Source organism: Ochlerotatus camptorhynchus, unplaced genomic scaffold (genome assembly GCF_037179485.1).
Source record: "Ochlerotatus camptorhynchus isolate MF236.1 unplaced genomic scaffold, CSIRO-AGI_Acam_v1.1 ptg000135l, whole genome shotgun sequence".
Taxonomy (NCBI): Eukaryota; Metazoa; Arthropoda; class Insecta; order Diptera; family Culicidae; genus Ochlerotatus; species Ochlerotatus camptorhynchus.
In genome coordinates, this window is record NW_027040625.1 from 1,124,288 (window position 1) to 1,149,093 (window position 24,806).

At 39.5% G+C, this 24,806-nt stretch overlaps 1 protein-coding gene across 1 annotated transcript; it reads left to right on the top strand.

Moving 5' to 3' along the window:
* Positions 1–1,007: 1,007 nt before the first annotated feature.
* LOC135700359 (golgin subfamily A member 6-like protein 25) lies at positions 1,008–24,056 on the top strand. Its single transcript, XM_065220849.1, has 2 exons — positions 1,008–1,102; positions 22,709–24,056. Exons 1-2 carry the CDS (start codon positions 1,082–1,084, stop codon positions 23,594–23,596), a joined length of 909 nt encoding a protein of 302 aa, XP_065076921.1. The 5' UTR covers positions 1,008–1,081; the 3' UTR covers positions 23,597–24,056.
* Positions 24,057–24,806: the final 750 nt, after the last annotated feature.

Consider the following 24,806-nt stretch of genomic DNA (forward strand, 5'->3'; position numbering starts at 1 on the left):
CTTAGTGTTCTTTACATCACTTCCTCAGTTATTAGTTGGGATCCTTCCATGCTAATCAATGCATGAGTTTTAATTTTGTGTGACATGCACAAGGATGCTCTATACCCAGGGAAACTGCAAAACTACACGTGTGTATATCTATTCCACATTCAAAATCGCTTGTCAACTCTGATGATAGCGATTTAATCAACTACAGAGCATCGAAAATCACCAAAATAAGTGCCCTCTTCAAAATGACCCAAAGCCACCGTTGTACAATCACTTAATTTTTCTCGAACGAACGACAATGTAGAGAGACCTGAACGCCCGTAAACAACGAACCCGCACTTATGCTTCGCACAGAATCCATAACAAGAAAACTGCAAACACCAAATGTGCTCCAGCCGGCTCTAAGCAATCCCATGCAGTCAACAAACGGCACATGCTCCACCGAGTAGCATAGTAAACACTGGTTGCTTTGCTTCGTGAGTGACTGACTGACTGACTGAATCCTTAGTAGACGTCGTCGTCGGTCGGTCGGTCGGTCGGTCGGTCGGTCGGTGGGGACTTTCGTTTTCGTTTTCATTCATCCACTCCTCGTCGTTGGTACCTATGCTGCTCTCTCGGACTCTCGGTTTCATTCATGACCGGTTTTTCCAGCAGCCTTAGATGAGTGACTTGAGTCCACTCTCCGCCTGGCAGTAGGGTGTTGATTCGACTTTGAAAATGGTCTGCGTGCTCGGAATTTCGAACGATTGAGTCGTTTCGCGCTCGCCTGGGTCGGGTTTTCTCGACTAGAATCTTGCAGCGCGGGCTTTCGCTTTCATTTGAAAGAGACTGAGCTCCCTCCCATCCGTTGGTGGGTGTTCATTCGGACTCGATTCGAAGTAAGTTTTCCGCGCGCGCACGCGCGCCTTGCCATCCAACCGGCGGTGGCGGGTGCTGCTCGCATTTGGTTTGGGCTACGCGTGGAGAGAAAAAGTTAATTTTGGTATAAAACGGACGATCTTCTTCAATTTATTAACAGTATCAAGACCAGCGTGGTCAAGAAGTGTAGTGTTTGCTTTAGTTTAGCTCAAAACTGCTGCGTCGACCACCTAAGATGAGGTCGTTAGCGCTATTGGTTAGTGTCTTTTGATTATCTTTTGCTGTTGTTTTGGGGGTTTCAGTGTTGGGACAATTTTGTCACAGAAAGTGGAATTTTGTGCAGAATGAAAGCATTCTAAGGACTTTGGTTACTAACGTGCTAATATAGTGATAAGAAGAAAGGAACTCTGATCCAGAACTAATACCAGTGCAATGCCAAGGGACTATTGTGCGACGGAAAAGTTGGAAATCGCATGGACGATTGATTGAGTGAAACAGTTGTGGAAATTCTAACTGAAGCAGAAAAGGCAGCAACCGTTGCAAATCAGTATTCAACAGAGGATACTTATCGTGGACAGTAACTAATTGCTGTAATTGGCTTTTCGTGTGAACGCCAAGGTGCAACTTCCATCGGAGGATGTTCTCAATGTCTCAATGTCCGCACTTGGACTTGTGCGGTCGTCATTGTGCATTGACCGTTGTGATCTTGAGAGGACTTTTATGCGCAAACAAGTTGCGTTTAAAGTGAATGGGAAAAATGCAATAAACAACGAGAATGATGCTAACAGTTGGTGACTTTCGTTCGGGAGTCGATTTTGGATTGTTTTGGAAAAGAGAGCATTACAGATCATGCAAATACAAATGGTTGTGCTCAGTGTTTTTAAATGCTAGATCGATGAGAAAAAATTGCTTTTGTGAGCAGTACTCTGTTGACACAAGTGTTGTTCGAATAGCATAAATCAACATCGCATAATATTGCAAAATTGTGGGCGTAAAAAGTGCTTCTGTGTGAAATTTGTACAAATTTTAAACGTATTCAATAATGTCACACTAATCATGAATTATCATAAACCCATGGAAGAGTACATGATGCATGTTTGACACAGTTTACTTAATTCCAAGGTAACCAAAAGAGCTGCTAATTTACCATTTGCCTTTATAGAGCTAAAATCTGGTAAATATAAGTCTAATAAGTTGAAAAATAGCAGTGTATAATATGTTTGAAAACGAAAGTTTGAATTGCGAACATGTTGTTTATTTTTGTATATTTCAAAACTGAGAGTTTGGGCAAATATAAACTATTCTTTGGTTATAGAGTCGACATTTAACCATTTTTTTTCAACAACCGGTCATTTTGGCACTTCCTTAAAGCCAGCAAAATGGTGCTTATAATGGGTTTTCAGAGCTCAACTTAGCTGAGAGCTTAGTTATATCAATTCAATCCAAGTAGCAGAGTAAGCACTCACCATTATCACTAACAAAGTTTGTGTAATCTTATTTAAACCTTGGTGAAAAACTCAATTGGGTGACACGCTCATATCAGCTTTGAAATCAGAAAGTCAACATTCCATAATTTAAAACATTCAAAATTATCGTGTACTCAGAACAATTATGAATTTCAGTCGGCACGATAAGAATCCCTCGTTTAATCTGAAATTGGCACAAGCAATGTAATTTTTAGCAAGCCTATAATCATTTTTATTGATTTACGCGAATTTTCTTCTTAATTAAGGAGACTTTCAGCCCTGGGCTGGTTCGTCTCCAGCTACGCGATATTTCATCTAGGCTTATATTAAATAACTTGCGTTACATGATTGTGCGCTATAAATCACAAAAGTTTGGATTAAATTTCCAATCGGTGTAGAACACGTCTAAAATTAAAATTAGAATTCGTTCTGTTCAATGATAATGCTGGAATTTCCTTGATATTGCTTTACCTAGCTCGATATTTTTTTTGTCGACAAATAACTATCAAGTTACATCGATCTGGTTTGAGCTGCATTTTTAAATGGGAACTCGTTTTGATTTGCTACTTGTCATATTTTTTATAGACCTCTTGGAACGGTCTTTTCCATTTTCTTCTACTCGGAAATGCCATTTATCAAATGTCAACATATTGAGGCTGTACAACGCAGTCTGAGTCAATCCCGGCTCTTAGAACTTTCAAGCTGTGTCTAACAACTTAAGGACATTTCGAGTAAGATAAATGAACATCAATTTAAGGGTGATGAGTCATTAGACCGAACGACATTTGATGGAATGCCATCATGCCAAACGCCTTTAAGCCAAACGCTTTTAGGCCAAATGCCATTCTGCTTAAAAGCTTTTGAACGAGTAGTCTTCGGCATAATAACCCATTCTGCCTAGAGGTCCCACACCGTTTTAAGTAAGCAACTTGCAGTCTTTATAGCGCCCTCATTGAACAGAGCTAAGGTAGCCCTAGTAGACATTTGTCGCAGAATGGTTGTAAAAACTTTTATGAGACTTTATTCAGTCGCTATCCTGTCGCAGCAACTATGTTTTATGGATACGTTCTACATGAGAAATAACAACTGACTGACCAGTGAGCCTCTCGTTCTTATTCAGTGAATATGTGGACCTAAAAGTCCTGCCCAATGTTAGCAATGATTGCAACTGCCCTAATCCCATTTGTGCGTGACGGATTTGTTTTTTTTTTTGTTATTCAAATTTTGTTTAACCCGGGGATATTCAGGCACCCCATAAGACACACAAATCAGCTCATAAGCATGGAGTGGTAGAGGAATACTTTCTCAACCAGACGTAGGCGTGGCTGAACCTAGGGTTGCGATGTGTCAAGGTTTGAACCCATTGGTTATACTTGGAATAATGTTCCAGTCCATCTGGGTGTCGAGTTTTGTTCCTTAAGTCGTTTAGAATTAATTGAAAATTTGCTCTATTCATTGAAGCAATGTCACAATTTGACACATTGAAAAAAACAAACCCATTCAAAGTGAGCAGGTAGTTTGACATCTCGATGCGATGCCGTATTTTGTTTCGCAGCGTAGACTGAGTGCGATTAGCTTTCCTATCTTCACCGTTCGTATATCACGGCAAATGACAAGGTAAAGAAAGAGCAAGAAAACGCCCCAAGTAACCAACAAGCCCGCTAATTCGCCTTTTAGCAATATAAGGCTAATATAAAGCTTAGCATGCCCTATGTTAGCCGTGCATCAGCCTTATATTGCAAAAAGGCAAATTAGCGGGCTTGTTGGTTACTTGGGACATTTGGTCACTCACGGAGAGGTAATTCGCACCGCTTGCCTTCGCTCTCTTTTTCCGAGACCAACAGTCACACAGTTAATATATTCACTACGTACTAGAATGAATAAGCTATGGAGATGGGAATTTTCATTTAATCTGAGACATTGAATGCTCAATTGTTCAAATTACTACCAATTGTCAAAATTGATTGGTTACAGATGTCATACACGCAATTGGACAGCAACCAAATAAAGTCCAGCGTTTATCCAAAGGTCATTCATAGAGCCTCCGAGAGAGAATTAACTTGCGTGCGATTTTGGTAAACAAATCTCTCACATGAGATTCTCATACTCACCACAACAAAAATACGCTCCAGCATAAAATTCATAAAAATCACTCAAACTTCAAATTATATAATGCTCATTCATGTTGTGTTAGCTTTCCACCCCCTTTTTGAATGGCAAATGCTCATATGTGAATCAACTCAAGCATGAGATTTTAGTTTTTGAGTTGTTTCGAACACTGCTTTCTGTCCATTGCAGACTCTCTTGAATCAACCTTGCAGCGAGATCAACTCAAGGGGGGAGGTGGCTGTCAAATACGAACAATCGTCGCCTACCTCGCATAACTCCAAACGTAAACAAGCCATTAGAAACCTACAGAGTTTGTTTACGTTTGGAACCAATTTCATACAAGAATGATCAGTAGGCTGATTTGATAGCACGTCCTGCCCCAGGTTCAACTCATGAACGAGTACACCGATGAATTTGAGTTCATGCACTGACAGGAGACCGGGGTAATTTTTACACTGAATGTTCGTTAGTCATTATTCATGAACATTTAGTGTTTATTTTTAGTAAACATTGCCCCGCTCTCCAGTCAAATTTTTATCAGTGCATGAACTCAAATCCATCGATGCACTCATCCACAGACGAGTGCACCGATGAATTCGAGTTAATGCACTGAATAAAATTTGAGAGGAGGGGTAACTTCAAGAATTTTTAAAGGGGTTTTTGTAAATAAATGTTCAAACGTCAATTTGACGAAACTTTGAGCACGCTCACGCAAACTAACACTACCATAAGTTAGAGGAAAGTTTCCCTATCATGAGGGGGCTTTTAGGTTGCGTGAGTAAGCTAAGAGTTTCAACAAGTTTTCGTCTGGATATTTGTTTGCAAAAGCAGTTTTGTTGAAAATTCAGCCTTCATTTCAAGTTCATTATTCATTATTCATGTACATTACATCAAATATATTATATTAACAATATGATCCACTCTTTCGCTTAGCTGGCGAACCGAATTTTTAGCGATGAAAGCACCTCTGTGGCCAAAAAAGGCTACCAATGCATTTGTTTATCTTCACGAGGGGTAAACCAAATGAAAATGTGTTTAATATTTCAAAGAAATGTATTTCAGTATTTTATTTTATTTGATGACAACAGTGACATGTCAGATAAATTTTAAAGCAATATACACAATGTAATTAATGAAAATAATTTGACTCTTACTTTTGTAATAAGTGCTATATTCGCACCCCTTGATTGTAATTGATTGATTGTTGCTGACCTTTTTCAACGCTAGATGGTGCGTGAAGCAATATTTTGCGGGTATTGTCATATTGTTCATCATATTGTTAATATGATATATTTGATTACATGGTAATTTTTAATAAGCAACAAGGCTCCGCTCTCCTGCCAAATCTCTGTATTCAGTGCCGGAGCTCGAATACACCGGTGCACTCATCGTCCATTACGCGATGATGCACAGCGCGTTAAATGTATTGGGTTTTAGTTTTAGGTTTAGTGGAGGATTTAGTCATTTTTACCCTTAGATGTAATGGGAAGCAAACTTGAGCAATTCCGGTTAATCAGTATTATGAACCAGCACTAGTGTAAACCAGCCATTAAGCAGATCTAGCAAAAACTTGGGACCGATAAGCGATATTTGGGCTTAGATTGGCTTTGATTGGATGTCTTGATTGAACAATAATTGGATAACAAAGAATTTGGTTTTAACCAGTGAATCCGAACTTTTTTTTGTCGATGAGAATTTCGACCTGAGGTCGGTTTTAAAAACTAACCATCTTTTTATCTTTATTTGTTTTTTTTTGCACCTGCCTGTCTGAATTGCATTCCATAACCATAGCCTTTTTGTAGTTCACTCTCGAATTGTGACGTTTCAAATGATGAATTTCGAAATAATGACGACGTATCTGCCACCTACTGAAATTAACCTTTTTGCTCCAGCGATTCAGCGAAAAGTGAGGGAGAAGACAGCTTTCATTTTGATTTCCTAACTAACGTTAATCTCTGTTCGGTAATCGAGTGCCAATCACCGACGTGCGTCGATTGCCAATTGGTGATTAATCACCGATAGCAATCAAGTGCCAGGGAGACAACTGCCACTCCTGGAAACTATCGAACCCAATCTGGGTTGAAAGACTTCCACCCTGGACGGCTGCTTGCTTTTGCTGTGGCGAGATTTCTGGCGACTTGCTAGATTTCCTAGTTGAGATTCCGTTGCTATCTGAGTAAGGTGGACTCTCTCAGTATGCTTGTCAACCGGGCGTTAATTTGAACTGCCAAACGTGAGCTAAATATTCAGTAGCCACAAATGTAGTTATTGTTCTTATCTATCATCAAATATTATCAACTTATAGAATTGAGCAATACTATTTCGTAACACATTATTTATGTAAGCAGAACGGTAGAAACCAGCTGGGATTTCACTGAAAAAAGCAAGACAATTTGATGTTTTAGAACATTTCAAGCAGTTTTCCATTGGTTTCCGGCTCTTCGATTTTTCGTTGAAATCGGATTCTGATGACATCGATGATGAAGATCGGCGTTCGCGATCCAGTTGTGAGGCAATGCTGAACAACAATTTTTGTTTTATGGAAGTTTTATAACAGTTGATAAAACCTAATTATAAAGGCACTAGGCATCAAACTTGTTCGGGAGATGTTCTATTCTGATCAAGCATTATGAATAGGTAAAATTGCACCGCAAGTTGATTGCAATCGATAACTATAACCATAATTGACATACTCATGCGAGAAGATGTCGGGAATAACCACATTTATTTTTTTGGAAATTTAGTTCTATGAACGTTAGTTTGTAGCAAGAAATGTGATTTCGAATCGAAATTAAGCAACAAAGTGACGTTCGTAGATCAAATTTCCCTATGATGAATAATGGTCCAAATGAAAGCTGCTTTTGATGGACTGAATATGGAAATGCAAAATAAAGTGAAAATTGGCCATAGTGGCGTTACGTCACTTTGCTGTCACACAGTATATCAGGCACGGGTTATACAAAATTACGAGCGATTTGATCAATTCAGATCGGATCACTTGAATTATTAAGCTGTGGAATGTGAGAAAACCTTGATCACCAGAGAACTAAAAGAAATCCTCGGAGTTATTCTGGATTGGTTTGAATTACTCTCTTTCTTCCCCCTCGAAGTAAAGGAAATATTTCTTCTTCAGAATCTTCAGTTGATCAAGCACATTTCTGATGAATTTGCTATGAGATATCAAGCCGAACAGTGGATCAGGCCCAAAAGTAACTTTGATCGATTCTCTTCAATGACTTTCTATAAAACCGTTTCTTGACGAGAGATATTAGTTCCTTTCATCGATCTGTGTGTTTCAAATAGCAGGAAATGTTTTTACATCGCCGTGGGGACTCAAAGAAAAAAATCGACGAAAATAATCTGTCAATGACACTTAGGACCTAACCCATTGTTCGGCTTGATATGTTTGATAAGAATACTGCATGCAACTCACTTGTGGACTAGTCGGCAAAATTGGGAATCGGTTTGCACTGAGTTTAATAAATTTTGCGTCGCTGAATCCAAATATGTACTCAGAATTATTGTAACACGTACAGTTTATGAGAAAAGCACTTAACAAAAGTACGTATTTTTATGGAAATTTGGTTTGCCTGTTCTGTCATTTTGAATTTCGGCTACTCTCTTGGAAAGATGGGCTTGGATCTTATAGAATAGATGCTGAATAAATACATGATTGCGGATTTTTTGTGGCACTCACAATTGTTGAGAAAATTTGGTTTGAATTCTCAAATATACGTATTTTCATGAACATTTAGTTTGCCTGTTCTGCCAAGTTGGGTTCGGCTCCACCTTTTGAAAGTTAGACATGGATTTTATTTAATGAATCTCGCTTAATCCATACGTGAAGGTAGATTTTTTTTAGCACTCGCAATTGTTGAGAAACCGGGTTTAAATTCTCAAATGTACGTATTTTCATGAAAATTTGATTTTCGTGATCTGCCAAGTTAGATTTCAACTCCGTCCTTTGAAAGATGAGCTTGGATTTTATAGAACGGACCTTGCTGAATCCATACGTGATGGTAGATTCAGCTCCACTCATTGAAAGTTCGACTTGGATTTTATAGAATGGGCTCCACTGAATCCGTACGAAAAGGTAGATTTTTTAGCACTTACAATTGTTGAGAAAACCGGGTTTAAAATTTGTGAATTTAAACCCGGTTTTCTCAACAATTGTAAGTGCTAAAAAATACTTTGTGGAAGAAAGGGCATATGAGGAGGGAAAATCAAGTAGGAACCCTAGTTCTATCTTCCCTTGTATGAAAACTGAGAAAATCTAACACAATCACTCTCGAACTTTTCCTTTTGTGAGCTTCATAAAATCTCGCAAAAGTTCTCAACGCTGTACACGAAGAGATGAGAACTAGAATGGAAAGATCTCACCCAATTTCTTAATTTGGTACCCCTACTGTCCTGCGGTACTACTGTTGGGCCAAAGACTTTTTCGGGCTATTTCAAAACTAGTTCAAATAGTCCCATCATGATCACATAGGAACTTTCAAATACAAAATCATCCCAAGTAACAACTTCGGTTTTATAAGGGTTCTGTAGACCATGATTTAGTCTTGTACCATGCTTTAAAACCTCCATAAAACTTGCAATGTTACTTGGGATATGTCTTCTGTAATGGTTTTGTATTTGAAAGTCAAACGTTTAAAAACAGGTAGGGCCTTATAGCCAGTAAAGGCACGGTATTACCAAGCCGGAGGCGGCAGGTTCGATTCTCGGTTCGGTCGAGGGAATCTTTTCGGGGTTGAAAATTTTCTCGACTTCCCTGGGTAATAGAGTATCATTGTGCTTGCCACACAATTTACAAATTCATGCATTGGTATTGGCATCGAAAGCTCTCAATTAATAACTGTGGAAGTGCATTTAGAACACTAAGTTGAGAGCACGCAATAAGCTTATATGCACTAAGCAAAAAGCTTGAAATGCGAATAAGAAGAAGAATAAGGCGTCTAAAACCAGAAACAAAAGCTCTAGGGATGACTCTCTTGCCGAATTTATATCCCGAGCCAATGTGCAAATCTGTGCTGGAACTTGGCAATTTCTACTCGTTCCCAACCTTTGAAAACAGCACTCTCAACAATTCTCAACTAATTACAGCACGAAAGTGGCTCTTCGAAATGATGTCTAATACCTTCGACAGACAAGATTGTAGTACCGTTGAACTCGTTTAATCCAGTACCTTAAGCGACGTACTAGAGTAAAACAATACAATGGCACTACAATCATGTCTGTCGAAGGTATAAGACAAAGTTGTAGAAAACTGATTAATGTGGTGTTTACACTTAGGCTAGTTCACTAGCGCTAATGAGCTCGCTGCTAGCAAAAACGCTCACCAGCATAATGTAAACAGGGCATCAGCGTCTACCAGCATGAGATTTCAGGATCAACTGAAATTCGTGCTAGTTGGCGAAAATCCTCACAGAGGTAAACACCCCATAAATGTACCGAAATAGGTGAATAACTAAACAGGAACGATCCCACCAAATGAACGATGATTTGCCCGTGAAGCTTGAAAAACTTGAAAGACTGTTGCATTTCCTAATTCTAGTTAAATGTTTCACAACATTTCATCGGATCTTCAAAGAAACTCTTATACAATCCACCTTCAATCAGAATCATCGGACCAGCCTACCAATGGCCTAGAAACAGCTCTGACGAAAAGGGTGCTGTTTAAAAAAATACTTTAGAATGCATTTTACCTGATAACTTGCACTAAAGTTCTTTTCTATAATTATGTTACATTGTGACACATTGCTTCGAACTAAAACACGAAATCAGTTCCAGAAAAAATAAAATCGAAAATTTAATACTCGAAAATTTGACACTCGAAAATGTTCCTCGTCGGTACAGAAGCAGAGCACACTTTGATCCTCCTAACAAAAAATGATTCGATATTTACTGAAATTATAGTTGGCAAGTAATCAAGTTTACTCAAAAGTTTGCCAAATTTTGTTTAAATTAATTCAATTGATGTTGAACATTTCATCCCAGTAGGCAATGTCCACAGATTCTGAGCTAGTCCAATGTTGACCGATTGGTGGAAAACTTATGCCAGATTGGGGTTGACTATTTTTAAAATCCAAAAGAAAACGTAGAAATTACCTGACAGAAGTGTTTAACTACTGAACTGTTTAATATATTGGCTTACTCAGCGGCGATTTATCAAGCTAAGAGAGTAAAGTTATTGTGAGCTCCCAGTTACTTTTGTGTGCTAAGGAAGTACATTATAGGGTAGCTGGCTGTATTGATCCTCTTCGAGTCTTTAGACAGTTAGTAGTGGTGCCCAAGAGCGATGGAAATGTTGACAACAATTTCAGTTTATGACATATTTAACTGCTCCAAAAGCAGACGTTTCAATAAGTAAACGTGGAATCTAGCATCACCATAAATGACAAATATCTTAACAAAAGTCTTCAGAACCCGGGAAGGGACTTGACAATCCGGCTCACTCTTCTCAATGTTTTTGATGAATGCCCGTCGAAAATTAGTGCATAGTGGATTGATGCGATCCCTCTGTCCTTTTTATTCCACGATTGCTACTGTCAAATGGACCAATCAGCAACTGGCTCGGATTTGACAGCAAATTGACTCGAAATCGCTACCGGATTGTCAAGTTCCGTCCCAGGTCGGAACATTTGACATGCAAGTTGGGTGCTTAATGTTTGCAGTTTTCAAGCAATGTAGTTTGCAATGGTTGTGAATTATCAACCCTAGGAATGCTTTGAAATGCTTTCTTGCTGTTAAATTTACTCCAATTATATCATATTGTCGAGCAGTTTTGAGGCGACCTTCACCTAGCGAAGTGATAAATTCTTGATTTTTCTAACATAGCATAAATAAGACCCTATTTTCTAAAGGTTCTAGAAGAATTTCTTTTCTAAATATTGTTCCACGGCAAAGTTTGAGTGGTAGGAAACTACTCGAATGATGTGACCCATTGTTGCTCAAGGTACAGGGCTACAAGTTCCCAAACTAGATCTAAAAAGCTACCTACCTCTTTTCGATTGAAATTTAGCCATAACGTTCAATGACAAATTGCCATATCAATGCTCGAAACGATCATCAACCCTTTCAACATCAGGAAATGCTAATCAAAAAACAATTAGGCCATGCACGCCTTTGTCACACGAGCCAACCGAGACAATAAACCACTTTGCCTATCTGTGACCACTTAATACTCGGATCATCTTTTTGACACCCAACGAACAAATTAAATTAACATAATCAAATTCCCAGCCACCCATTTTTTCCCATTATGTTTGCCTCCACACACACACACACAGTAGCTCGCACGCATAGAGCACGCGCGTTGACCGCTCATTTGCATACGAACAAACGAGCCACCGTGGAATTATCTTCTTTTTTCTTCGTCTTATTCCCAAAATCCCCCCCATTGTCAAATGAAACCCTAGACTGCTGGAGTGCGGCGGTGACATCCACGATCGTTACACGAACTCCATAAAAGGCTATTGATGCGCGCTTCGATCATAAATCACCACCCGGGTGAGCGTGGCGCTTGTGTCCCGATTAATTACCGGCAATCATTGGCGTCGTAAATCGTCGTAATGACGAAGCGGATTTGCAAAAAACGGGGAAGACGCTTCCAATCATAGCTTTCTTACTTAACAATACGGACGAGCACGGCCGATGAGAGTAGCTGAGTGATTGAGCCGAATGTTGAATTGAAATTTAAAAAAGTGGCGTACTTATGGTCTGTTTACACTTATGCTAGTTCACAAGTTCAACCAGCTTAACCAACTAGCACGATTTTCAGTTGCTCCCAGTCTTGTAAGTGGTCACCGTAGTCGACATATTTTCTGTGACTGCCTTTGCTTCCGAAACTTGCAAAACAAGCTATCAAATTACAGTACCAAACTAAAATGTCATATGACAGGCTCTGTCATATGACACTGTTGCCGAAGACCGTCACGAATGTGTGTATTTTAGTTTTTCTCATAATAAAAGTTGCTGATGTTGTGCTTGTGTGAATACTGAAAATAGCCAGCAACGATGTCCTAGTAATAACATTTCTGATCAGAAAAAGGTTTAATTTACTCTAAATTGAGGAATTAGAACGAAATAACACATGTTATATGATAGTTATTTGAAAAATTTCTTTTTGCTTGAATGTTGTTCTACCATTTGTGTGGTTTAAGCAAAACGAGAGTGTGAATAAAAACAGACTGTCGTGCATGACAACGAAGCGAGTGTCGTAAAAAACACCAACAGTTTCAACCCCTGGTTGCTCCTGAAATCTCATGCTGGTAGATGCTGATGCCCTGCTTAGATTATGCTGATTTTTAGTACAGTTCTAGCTCTAGCAAACAAGCACCGATGTAAACACCACATTAGTGAGTGAGCAAAATTTTCCACACTTTACAAAACAAATTACTCTTACATCGATTGTAAGGTTGGATTTATTGCATCCTCTGCATATTTTTCAAATGTAATGGCAGTTCTTGCATTTCCAGAATGCATTTGGGCAAATTTACTTTGTTCGAAAAATGAGCTAACAAAGTTATTTAAAAAACCTTCCGGTGACCACATTACAGAATCTTTTCATGTCGCGAAACATTGCAAATTCTGCATGCTTTTCATGCAGATGTGTAATAGATTCTTCCATTTCCCGGTTGGGTGTAGAGGAGTATACTAATAGACATAGTGAAATATCTCTCGGTTTTTCTCACAGTCAAGAAGTTTTTCCTGGAAATAAAGGAAGATTTTACTCATTCACTGAGTTGCCCCACTTGTTGCAATGCTGAGTCAAATTCGATTCAATTTTGAGTTGCTCTTATTGGCCGTGAGAGGCACTGTCTGGCGGCGCCCCGTACGCATTGAAATAGACAAATACGGGAGGCGTCTGTGATAAATTGTGGGGCTCGACCCCCTCCGCACACACGAAGTCGCATATAAAGTGGCGGCATTTTTTTTTTTCGTTTCTTTCTCCCCTTGTTAAGAGCTTCCACAGCAAACGGACAGTTTTTTTGTTTGTTTAACTCATCCGTCCGTTCGATCGCGTTCGATCGTCTTATTAGACAGCTGGGGGTCTAGCAATAAATATAGCTACCTATCCGGAAAGCTGTTCACACATATTGAATGTTTATGACGATGATGATGATGATGGCCGATGATGATGAAGCACACTGCAGCGGATAGTATTTATGCCTTCCCAGGTGTTGTTTGATTACGGCTGGCTCGGTAAACAGAGACCGATAGGTTGACTTACTGACTTACTTCAGTGAGGGCGCTTAAGTGACGACGACGACTACGGTGGTGTATCAATGCCAAGGTCGAACACGCCCTCGAACGGGGGTATTGGGTGAAATTGATGGGTCTGACATTCGAATTGATGGTGGACTGCTTGTATCCGGGTGATAGGTTACTTCCCCGAGTAAGGGCAGTGGATTTCCGTTTGCAAATTGTATGGAATTAATGGTGCACGTGTTGCGAAAGTGGAAAGGAGCTTTCTCGGGCCTCGATGATCAATGCCGTCAGCTTCGGTTGACGGACCTTGGTGGGGTTTAGTGAGACGGTGGTGGAGTGTGTGTAAGCTGAGAGCTCTATTTTATGATTTCAGAAAATCTACCGAACCACTGAAATCCAAATCAAATATCATTCCAGTAATCCATTAAACGTATTTTGGAAATTCGTGGGACAAAAATTTAGTAACAATATTGCATGACTTGCGCTTTCAAAATCAATTGACTAGTTTTGTTTTATGAAATCAGATTTTTAGATATTCATATTCAGTGCTGATACAAATATTTCAGAGTGTTTTTGAATGTCATGAAAAGATATTTGAGCAATAACATTGAATTGCGAATGCTTTTCAAAACTTTTGATTGACTGGTAATTTAAAACGAAGTTGGGCACAATTTCAAATAAATGTGGTTACCACTCATTTCTTTTGTGCATGAGAATTTGTTTTTCTATACCGTAATATACAAATTGCCTGGTAACCCTGTCATGCACATAACGGTCAAAATATTCTAAATTGATTGATGAGCGTTTTAGTATAATAATTGTATACCTTATTACGTTGTTTTTTGTAATTCTACTACTATTTAGTATACTGCCGTTACACGCATAAGAGTCCCACGGTACATAAGGATTGCATAGAGCATGGGACAATTATACGTATAACGGCAGTATATTAGTAGAATTAAAAAGAAGAACAATAAGCTATAGGTCAAAACATTGGCTCTTATTACGTAGTGACAGCTTTTCACTCACGGTGACGTGATTCCCATTTGATTATCACGGCTATCACTTCCCCGTGAATGACAAGTGATCACTTCACTTTATTTTCACCGTGAATTGACACTCGTAATAAGGTCCATCATTTAATAAGATACTTGCTGTGAATATACAAATATAATATCTCTAAGAAAATTAACAGCAACTCAGTTGCAATTCATAACGAAATTAGGTAGTCAAAACATTCAAAGCAATAAATTCGATTTTCTAACGAAAACATTAACTAATTCAAACGAAATTTGCTCAAACTTCCTATGAAATCGATCACAATTTGTATAAGACATTGAAGTGACAACGAGAGATAATCTGCATAACTTTTTTCCGGAATTGATCACGACTTTTCAAAAATTTAAATGAAAATTGACAAAGCTTTTGTTCGCGCTGCTGGTCAGCAATTTCGAAATAAATTGATCATGTTATTCTTTTCAAAAAATTTGGCTACAATTTTTCTGCAAAAGCGTGCCGTTTAAAAATAATTGTCGACCATTTAAAGAATTGATCAATATTGCAAAAAAATATTGCTATTTAGAACGAAAATGATCACAATTTTTAAAGAAATTTTAACAAGATGAATGTCGTTAAAATTCATTTGATTTTTTCATCAACTTCTAAAAATATAAAACCTTTCAATGGAAATTGGCAACAAGTTAGAACAGAAACCTTTACATGTTTTGACCACTTTCAATGAAAATGGACAATACTTTCGAAGCAACTGATCACAACTTCCAAATCAAGACTAACAATTGAAATTGCCTTAACTCCATTTTGTAAACAAACCTTGTAAGGTCATTTTCTCGCGAACCGAAGTCCGCAAAGTCAAACCAACATAAAGAACAGGTAGGATAAATTCTCCTCTACCCGATTGTGGTTTAGGTTTGCAAATGTATATTTCGGTTCGCGAGAAAATGGCCTTACAAGATTTGTTTACAAAATGGAGTTAAGGCCATTTCAATTGTTGGTCTTGAAATCAAAAGTATCTTTGTTTCAAAGATATAGGTAACCATCATTCTCGGAAAGGTCTGTGGTTTCATTTTGTGGCACCACTTGGAATCCACTTAACATAAAGATAGAATTTTGCTAGCTGTCTTAATTCAGCATACTGCTGGAAGAACAGTCAAAAGGGAAATTGATCATGAGGTAAAAAAGCTACAAGTGGATGCACTATTCTAGCCAGTGCTGATAAAAATCATTTCTCCTACAGTCAACTTAGCAATGAAGACAACATAGTTGAAGATGCTATTTTCAAATTGGGGCCTCATAGCCTAGTCAGTAAAGGCACGGCATTACCATGCCGGAGGCGGCGGGTTCGATTCCTGGTCCGGTCGAGGGAATCTTTCGGGTTGGAAATTTTCTCGACTTCCCTGGGCATAGAGTATCATTGTGCTTGCCACGCAATATACTAATTCATGCATTGGTATTGGCATCGAAAGCTCTCAATTAATAACTGTGGAAGTGCATTTAGAACACTAAGTTGAGAGCCCTCAATAAGCTAATATGCGATAAGCAATAAGCTTGATATGCGAAAAAAGAAGAAAGAAGATTTTCAAATAACAGACTATACCATAGATGAGGAGATGAAAGTATAGAATTGATAGTTCCGTTAGAGTACGGCAGTGTGAAAATTGCATATAGAGAGTAGAAAGCGAGCAAGGACAACTTTAGAAAGGTACAAATCCGTTTGATCATCTCTCTTTACCAAACTCCCCCGTTGGAGAGGGATGGTGAGGGGTTTTTCTCCCCGCCACCACTGGCAAAAAGAGATGATCACCGACACGCTCAAGTACCGACGATGTGTTTGAAACAGTTCTACCGATTTTTACCGCACTCCAGTTGTTATCTGAAGGAAGGCATCTAGTCGTAGGTTTTGGAAAATTGCAGCTATTGTTACCTCTACCACGGTATGTGCTCCTGTCATCGTTGACTTGACGATCTCGTGGGGACACGGGTAAAAAATGCAGACAACCTTAACAGATAAACCAACTATCTGCGTGAATTTGAATTTTAACATAACAACATTCTCCTGATCAAGGCAACCGCTGAGTATCGAAGTCAACATTTGTTTTCCTTCATTCGTGTGTTCATTATCGCCTTTATTGTTGTCAATATTAATATTCGTCTTCATCTTGGTGGGGATGATTTTGAGGATCAAATGTAAAATGATTATTTCATATTACACAAATATAGTGCTGAAGAACGTGTCATGCTGGCTAATTATTGCCTCATACTGAATCGATGATAATATCGAGCTTTTAAAAATTGATTATTTTGCTTTTGAAGATCGCTTTGGATTTCGATTATTTTGGGTTGGATAATCAAGCACTGGTAAATATCAACAAACGCGCATTCGTTGATGCACAATGAACTCATCTGTTCATTTTGCTCGTACGTAACAGCGAAGATTTCCAAAACAAACGCAATTCATGTACAATGGGTTGAAGTGCTACTCCTTGCTTGTTATGGTAAATGATAAAAGCAGATACTGATTATAGCTTTCATAACAGCCGAAGTTGGAGTCGGTACTTTTTTTTCGACTCCAACTCCGACACCTTATGCTCAAAAATGCGTCCAACTCCGACTTCGACTCCACAGCTCTGGCTTAATGGGGTGTTTACATATATGCGGATTTAGTAGCGCTAGTGTACTAGCCAAGTAGCACGAATTTCAGTTGCTCCTGAAATCTCATGCTGGTAGACGCTGATGCCCTGTTTACATTATGCTGGTGAGCGTTTTAGCTAGTAGCGAGCTCATTAGCGCTAGTGAACTAGCCTAAGTGTAAACCTCATTTGTGATCGCTCGGTTTCAAACTCGGGATAAATTTACTGATCCTTAAGCATCAGGTTTAGTAATGCCACATCGAGAATCCTTTCGGATGAGGCCTTATACTTAGCATCATTGAAAAGCAGTATTCCAGTGAAATGAACTTTTGACAATCAATAGAATATGTGATACATGTTGTACGTTTATATCCCACGGTAGGGTAAATGACGTTAAACTCACTGGATTTTCTCACCAAATCACATCACTGAATGGATTCAAACGATTCTTTAGTATTTCAGTTTCTATCTGATTAAATTTTACGACAGGCAAACGCGTTTGACAAGGTTTTAATTGAAATGAAACATACGCAGGCACTATTGAGAAATCCAACTTAAACTCTTGCGCGCCTGGTGGCAGGAATAAGCACTAACGGACGGTGATAAGTCTGTGACAGCCAAGGGGTAAGTCACTCAGCACATTGTGCCGAAATTAGATTCGGCACAGCTTAGGCACATCCATCGGCACACCTTCGGCAGATCTTCGGCAAATCTTCGGCACAATCTCATAGGCATTGGATTGTGGGGAATAAAATGGGAGCTGTCCAGCAGTGCTGCCATTGAAGTGGTTCACAACATTACGTGTTGTTTGACTGCATGTTCAGGAACATCCTCTAATTGAATATACCAAAGAAACTCAGACCAGCAGTTCAATTATAGATCTTAATACGAAATATAGGTTCTAGAGTGGGCTCAAGAGAAAGAGGCAGTAAATCAGACCCAATTAGTAACCTTAATTCAAATAATGCTACAACTCACACAAAACAAACTACAGAAGTCTATTCATCATCCTACATAGTCGGTCTCCAACAATGTTCCCCTGAGTGTTCCCAACCGGTTCAAACTCTTTTCAGCCGCTGATAGACCGTTGCTTTTTACATCACGAAAGGCTAGGTTTCTGCGCTGCCTTTGATGGCATTATAAAACTCTAAAACGCAGGACTTTTATTATCCTATGAACGCAAAACACCAAAATTTCGCACACTCCCCATTTCCTGCGTCATCCTCAATCCGATTTATCCTTGCTTTCAAACCATAACATTCAAGCTGTCAGAAATACCGGGTTGCCGGGATGGGTATTTTACAAACGATCACAGCTTGCTCTATGACCGGCACAATCGGCTTACTTGCGGCACACTGACAAAAAAGATGACCCAAGATTGGTGTGCGGAGTGACCTACCCCTTGGTGACAGCCCTTAACAATTTAATTAATTGTTTGCAAAATTATTTAATTTCAATGTAATTTCATGAAAATTTCTTGTCAGCATGGATGAATCTTGTACAAAATGCATAAAACTATTTTGTAATGCAAAAAGCTACTTCAAGACTTATACATTACTGAAAACATGTTAAGGTTTGAAATCATCTGCCGATCAAACAGCAGACAAAGTTGGCCGACAATTGCTCGGTGTAGCACCAGACGAAAAGCGATTCAATCTGCTGATTAATACACCGACTGAAATTAACTTTTAAGTGGCCATAGATTCAGTCGGTGGACGAATTGGGTGATTTGGATAATGTTTATTTATTTGGAAGATATTTTCGAAACAAAGCTCGGTAAAATTCAGCATTATATATCATTATTACAAGGAGGGGGAGGAGTGGCATAGTGAGCATCCCGCAGCTTGGCTCTGGATCTTCAGCTACATGAAACATATCAACTGGTAGTAGGTTCAATATCATTATAATATTGATCCTACCACCAACCAAATTGTTCCGAACGGCCGGAAGCTGATGCACGGGATTCTCACTATGCCCCACCTGTTCACTATGCCCCTCTTACCCCTACTTCTTTTTTGCTCGGATCATGTTTCGACTTCCACAGAAACTCGCTTGAATAAATAGAAAATAATAGTTTTTTTAATTAAAAAATCAAAAATGTACTCAGTTTGACACATCATTTCGGACTTATCACCGCTGCGACTGCAGCGTCACGGTGGTCGATTGAAACTTGGATTTGTCAATAAACTGTTGCGGATTTAGAGTTGCCGATAATAGAACATCTGTCTAGCATTTAGTTCAAATGGAAGGGTTGCCGAATCAAAACAGGTTGCCGACAGTAGTCACATTCAGCTGAGATGTTTGAAGCGCTGTAAAAGTGCTTTAAAAGAATTTTGATCAATTCTTACAACCACAAATGACAGATTAATGCTACCAAACAAGCATTGCATATGTGTGCGTTACGTTGAGAAAGTACCGGCATCACTGTTTAGATTGAGAAGGGAAAGAAGGAGGAAACGAAATCATTCATTCGCTCACGGAGAGGCAATCCACGGCTTGCTACGCTTTTGCTCGCTCTTTCGGATATCTAGCAATATCACACAGTCAAAAAGTTCTCTACCACCGAAACTGACGTTGATTTTCATTTGAGGAAATCGTTGATGAGACAAGAATGTTATTAATTGATTTAAAACAGTGCGTTCGTGGTTAACGCTACGGACCGTTGAATGAACTGCCATTACATTTGTAGTAAGAAACGTACATAGGGGATGTTAGAAATTCACACTTACATTTGATGTACATGTAAGTTTTGTTTGCGTGTAGCATTAAAGGATATTTTCGGAAATGTCCTTTAGTTTTGAGACTAATTTATAGATAGGAGAGAAATCATACTAAGCGTGCGTCTCAAGAACAAAGCTAAAACCAATGTGTTTGCTTAATTTGACTGTGTAAGACTGCTAGTAAAAGCTCTGAATGAATGATTTGTTTTAGAAATGATTCACGATTCAAGTGACTGTGAAATTTGTTGGATCTCAATAATTTTCATCAAATTCTCCATTTGTTATTTTACAATTTCAAAATTTCAACTATTCTAACTTTGAAAAGTTTTCAGAGAAATAATCCAAATAGTTTCACTGATCATGACTCGGTAATCATTTGCTAGAAACTCCTGCTTTTCAAGAGTTTTCGAGCTGAATAGTTTTGTAAAAGTGGAATTCACTTCTTGACTTCATTGAATGCTCTTAATCATTTTCATTATATTAATACGTGCTTCCTCTTATGTAAAGAAATCTTCAAGCTCTTGGGGACGTTCCCGGCGTAGCTCGCGGACAAGTCACGAATGACCTAAACGGTGTGTCAACCAAAGGCTTGATAGAACCTCGTTCGTGAGCCTAAAATGAGCAGAGATTTATTATTTTGAGAAGTTGAACTATGCCTCACAAATATTCCCAAGGCACACACACAAAAGTCATCATTGTCATGTTCTCTTCCATCTGATCTCACTCTCACTACAGAATGAACTTTTAAATGCCACGAATTTGATCCATTGCGGCAAATCTAACAGCTTAACAATAGCTGTCGGTTTACCGTAACGGATCCGGATGCATTCTGCGTGCTAGATGGATGTGGTCAAGTCCTCATGGTCCGCTAGTATTGGTGAGTTATTTGCCGTTAATGCTTATGAAAAGTTCATTTTTTTTGCCATAAATAGTGCCGGGCGGATTTGGACAGATTTGACTTGTTTCATACGACCGATTTGCTCGTCACAAATGAATTTCACGAATAAACACGAGGAGGATTGATTATATCAAAACTTGCCACATAAAATCGTTATAGCTCATTTTAGTAAACAAACGTACACTTCTTTCTAATGTGGCACCTTTGTATTAGGCGCCGACACGAACAAAGTGTGTTCCTCGCTCAATCATCGTATGAATTCGCTCTTCCATTCTTTCGCTGATTTTTTGAATAATTCATTCCTATCTCTGCCACCACTCACTTTGAGTGAGGGCTGCCTGACTCACAGGGCAAAAGAGTATTTTCTGAACTCCTGAGCATTTGAAGAGTTCCATCAACCTTGCTTTGTTTATTTTTAGTGGGCATCTATCTCTTCACTTATGTGAGAATCGATGGTCCCAAAGCACTTTCAATATTCATGAAAATCTCCCTTTATCTTTAATTATCAGCCACATTTGTCACGAAAATGAACCACCGCTAGCACGCACGTTTTAGCTCCAACACTTTTGGATTCCTAGAGATGCGTATAAGCTCTGATATTGAACGGATTTTCTCAGAGTGTAAAATTATTGACTGATTACGCTGAGTGTGAAAGCACTGCACTATTCAATCAATTGCTCTGTGCAGAACGTTTGTACCAAACGGTAAAGGACGAGTCAATGAAAGAGCCAACAAAAACATTCAGTCACTCACGAACAGGTGACTCACACCGCTTCCCTTCGCTCACACAGCATGTAATTAGGTCATTTTTCCATAGAAAATGTACGCTCAGTCATTCAAAGCAAGTATTGAGTACCACCACGGCAGAATAAACGTGCTGATTGAGCTACTGACTGAGTGCTCGGCTGTCAGTGACTCGTTTACCTCTTAATCATTCAGACTCTCACTAGGCAGATGGCAGTTCATATTCATACGAAAATAACTCAATGAACCTGACTGTTTTGCGCACTGGATTTTCCACGCATGGTTCCTTTTTACCTCTATAATGATGCGAAAAATAAACGTTTCATTCTTTCGAAGAGATTTCAGTTTCTAAAAGATAACACACGAGTCTATACAGATTTATGACATTCTCCATTTTCACGTCCATGGCTGCTTGAAATAGCAAACGAATGAAATTTCAAGTCCTACTATAAATACAAGCTGCTATTTGTACACACTGTAAAACAAAAATACTTGAACATATTCCCCTTTTTACCCATTGAGAATTGCATATTTGTGAAATCGGTGACAGTTATTCTGAGCAGCCCTGTATTCGTAATGATTCCAAAAGTTTCCTTTAAATTTTCTGTTTTTTTGACTATGTCCTTTGTTTAGTGTAAAACATCTGTATACCACACTGAAAATAATTTTTTGTTAAACCGTGCATTATGTTATGCTTTGAAAGCGGTACACATCACATCTTGGCTGTGAAATTATACACAGACCTTGGAAACCGTTAAAATGTTGCCGTATATCTAATGTTTTGTTACTTTGTACGGAAAATTAAACCAAACACGCAAACCGTTTGTTGAAATAGTCGAATTCACTCTTTTCGAGGCCTAAACTGCTCGTCGTCGCAACCAAAAACGATTGGGTTCAATGTAGCAAATTGTAAACGATCGCATTGTTCTTTCATCTAAACTAACCTGGGAATTTCGCTTTTCAATGGGCACTTGTTATCACTCGAAAACCGACTATTGTGTTATATACCATGCAAACTAACGAAACCGTTCTAACTGTTTTCGTTTTTTTCCCCCCCTTTTCTTCCAGGCAATTCTTGGCTGCCTCTGTGCCACATTAGTTCTAGCGGATGAACCGGTCGCAGTGCGCGAGAAGCGCAGTCCGGCTCCATTCTTCTTCAACAAGGGCCACGACGATCACCACCATGAGCCGAAGTGCGTGTGGGAAAAGAAACTAGCCTGGAAGGAGGACTGGAAGAAGGTCTGGGAAACGAAGAAGGTCGAAGTGTTGAAGTCCGAATGGAAGAAACAGCAGATTCCGGTCTGGAAGAAGGTCGAAGTGCCGATCTGGCGCGAGGTGAAGGTACCCGACTGGAAGATCATCAAGAAACCGTACTGGAAGGAAACCGAGATCCCAGCGTGGAAGGAAGTCCAGGTGCCGGATTGGAAGAAGGTAACGAAACCGATCTGGAAGGAAATTCAGGTTCCAGTGTGGAAGGAAGTCCAGGTGCCGGAATGGAAGCAGATTTGGGTTCCGGATACGGTGAAGGTTGGCATTCCCGGTGAGAAGTACCTGGGCAAGGATGAGTCCGGTTGGGAGTACACGAGCCACGATCTGTGGAAGAAGAAGATGGTCTGGAAGCCACAGTGGAAGAAGGTGTGGAAGACCGAGAAGAAGGAGGAATGGAAGACCGAGAAGAAGCTGGAATGGAAGGATGAGTGGGTTCAGGTGTGGCGCAAGGAGAAGCAACAGATCTGGGTGAAGAAGAAGGAGGAAGCATGGAAGGAGGAGAAGATCGAAATCTGGCGCATTGAGAAGAAGCAGGAGTGGGCTACCGAGAAGAAGCTGGAATGGAAGGATGAGTGGAAAGAAATCAAGGTCCCAGCCTGGAAGGAAATTCAAGTGCCCGCATGGAAGAAGGTGTGGAAGCCAGTTTGGGAGAAGGCTTGCGTCCCAGTCAGCCACGGATGGCATTAGTCGCTGTACCATGTAGTGAATTAGGTTGTTTAAATTTAATTAGTTCCGTACTTTTCTCAGTTAATCAGTTAGGCTATCTCTATGCTATATTGCGTGTACTGTTTGCGACTAATGCGTGCTCGTTCTACTGAGCGAGAGAGACAGAGTGTTGCGCAATGCGCACGTTCCAACTACGACACTTGGGCACACAAGTTCGCAAAAGTATCACTATCTCTTTCTCTGTGTCTTATCTCTGTCAGTGTAGTTTTCCTCTATTACATCCAAAGAAACCTAGGAGAAAGAGCTGCACACTAGAGCACCATCGGCGCTCAAATACACTATTTCCTTTTATCAAAGTTACTTCCAGTAGACACCTTTGTGGGCAGGTTGATCACCGTATCTCACGATCAGCGCCGGGCTCATCTTCTCTTCGCGGTGGCGGCAGTGGCATCCAGTTACCAGTTTTTGCTATCTTTATGTAAATACTTTCAGTACAATTAGCGTATTATCTCACACTACTTCTCAGGCCAAAATATTTCCTCCACACACACACACACCCATCGTAGCCCGCCACCAAAGGCATCGCGCTCTGCCGAGTCAATTGTGTAGCACCATTGCACCCCATTGGCGCTACCGTAAATGAGAGGATGAGATAATAATTTCCTATATTTGTTTGCAATGAAAAGCTATTAACCGTTTTTCTCGGCCAATTTCCCATTTTTGTTTCGGCTGCTCGAACAATATCGTCAACAACAGGCACTGACGATGAATAACGGTCCTAATGAAGTTATCGAGTCACGTCATCTGCATTACATTCGGCAAAGATAGACAGACGTCGAGATGATTACGATGCGAGGTGGATTCGTTTCGGTTGTTGGTAATTTTTCCCTGCGGATGTCCGTTTCAAGATGGAACCCGATCCTACGAATTTGCAGAGAACTGGAGGATTGTTTTTCATTTTTTTTTTTTCTGTGGCCATTTGATTCAAAATGGTCCTAAATGATAAGATTGATCATCCACTGGATTACGTTATGTGATCAATTTCACTCAAGCCAACATCGGAAGTGACCAATTGGTCCAAGTTGCCTTAATTGGTTATTTCGGGTGCTTCAACACGTGTGGCCAATTTCTCATAGTCATGTTCGGAAGAGATGAGTCTATTTTGTTATTTTGCTCGAATTAATGATAAAACTAAAACTGAAATTTTAGATAATCAAAGTTAAGACAGTGA